This window comes from Echinops telfairi, unplaced genomic scaffold (assembly GCF_000313985.2).
Source record: "Echinops telfairi isolate 266 unplaced genomic scaffold, ASM31398v2 ScPeMD7_443;HRSCAF=831, whole genome shotgun sequence".
In the NCBI taxonomy this organism is placed as follows: domain Eukaryota; kingdom Metazoa; phylum Chordata; class Mammalia; order Afrosoricida; family Tenrecidae; genus Echinops; species Echinops telfairi.
The window spans coordinates 81,399,155-81,401,058 of NW_022104341.1; the positions used below are offsets into that span (position 1 = coordinate 81,399,155).

Here is a 1,904-nt window from a genome sequence, read left to right on the forward strand (position 1 = left end):
ATGTACATGAAGAAAATGTTGAGAAACCAGAGCTTCTCCGTTTGATGTTTTGGTCTAACAACTTTCCCCTTGATGATATAGCAACAGTGTTTCAATCCCCTTCTTAACCGACAGATTGGTGTGTGCAGGAATGATCACAGGGGAAACGCTGCTGAGAACGCAAGCAGGGGTTAGGAGCTAGGAGCTAGGCCGGGAAAAGTAGCAAAATTTGTCCTGTGTGTGTGTGTGTGTGTATGTGTGTGTGTGTGTGTGTGCACACGCGCGCCCCCTACACGCAGAGGAGGATGGGGTGGGACCTCCTTAAGGAGGGCTTGGTGACTAACCCGTATCCAGCTCAGAACGAAACCTGATGCTCTTTCCTCCGGAACGTCCCTCCTGGCCCAGGAACTGCACTGGGAAGCAGTTTGCTATGAATGAGCTAAAGGTGGCCGTGGCCTTGACGCTGCTCCGCTTTGAGCTGTCACCAGACCCCACCGGGATCCCCGAGCCTGCTGCAGGAATTGTGTTGAAGGGCAGGAACGGAATCCACCTGCATCTGAAGAAGCACCACTAACCCAGGTGGGCGCAGGGGCAGGCTTGTCCCATTGAGTTCCCTTGAGCAGCCTCTCGCCTTCCCTCCTGTCTGCTGTCGCCTGTGTATCTACCGATCTTCCACCTGCCTGGCCTCCTTCCTCCGATCCGCCAGATTGTCTGACCTTCTGTCCGCCAGCCTTTCTCCAGCTTCCCCCCTACATGTTTGTCTGCCTTGTGACACTCACCTCTGTCGGCCCACCTAACTCCTAGTCACTTGCTGACTTCCAGACAGTCTGCCCGTAGTGTATGCCTCAGTGTGCCTGGCCCTGTCCGAAGTCCCTCTTGCTGCAGTAGCAACGCCCCCTCGGTTGACTGACTAAAACAGCACAAAATTAATCTCCTACAGTTCTGGAGGCCTGACGTCTGGAATGGATTCTACAGGAGAAAATCAGAGTGGTGTGAGGAGAGTCTGCATCCGGAGACTCCAGGAGAGTAGAGTAGCTATTCCCCGCCCTTCCCCAATGTCTAGAACAGCTGCCCTCTATCGGGTCCCTGTGAGTCCGACATGACTGGGCGGCAATGGGTTCAGAGCTGGTCTTCGATTCCATCACTGGGGCCTCCTCCAAAGTCTGCAGTTTCTCAAATCTCCCTGCTTCTGCCTGCATACTGCCTTCTCTGCTGCAAGGAAGTTTGTGATCACTTGGTGGCTCTCAGACGACCTTTAATCATCTCGTTTCAAAACCCTTAGTGGAATCGTGCTTGCGAAGTCCTTTGTGCCATCTGCGCTTCTGTAGTCAGTTTCCACAGCTTTGACTGTAGACCCTGGAGCGTCGTTTTTCAGCAGGCCACAGTCCTCTTGGGATTGCTGTTTGCTCCGTCACACCTGAACCTCCCCTCCCTACACACGGTGTCATGCACTCCATCCTGTGATTCGTTCCACCCTCCACCACCCTGCCCTGGCAGAATAAAGCTCACAGTGTTACATGGAGGGTCGGTCCTCCCTGGAGAAGGCAGAAGAGAGGGAGGATGAGGGGAAGCAGAAGGAAAAGGCAGTGACCCTTGCCCTGTGATGCCTGGGACCCTGTGTGCGACCTCCAGTTACAGAAGCCCCTCCTCTCTGTGGTCCTTGGTGCCCAGGCGCCATGTGGGTCCTGAAAGATGCGATGTCACCTGGATTTAGAAACAGGATTCCTCCCTCCGGCACACTGGGGCAACAAGAGGGTGGTAGGTTGTGTCTTTGTCGGGTAAAGGGGCCCTGTCTCCATTTCCCTTAGGAATAAATTCTCACACTAGCATTTTACAGCACCTAGGAACCTTCTAAAATTTTTCTTTTCCTGAACAGGGGTCCTTGCCATCTTGATCCAACACGAGGGCTTTGAAAATGCAGGCCT

The 1,904-nt window shown here is 53.8% G+C and overlaps 1 protein-coding gene across 1 annotated transcript in view; it reads left to right on the forward strand.

Annotated features, from left to right (window-relative positions):
- Positions 1-1,674, forward strand: part of LOC101652679 (cytochrome P450 4A11-like) — a 35,357-nt gene extending 33,683 nt beyond the window's left edge. Inside the window, exons 12-13 of the mRNA XM_004699451.3 lie at positions 385-558; positions 920-1,674. Of these exons, the coding sequence (XP_004699508.2) occupies positions 385-553 (169 nt within the window). The 3' untranslated portion in view covers positions 554-558; positions 920-1,674. The remainder of the gene's footprint in view (positions 1-384; positions 559-919) is intronic.
- The last annotated feature ends 230 nt before the right edge of the window (positions 1,675-1,904 follow it).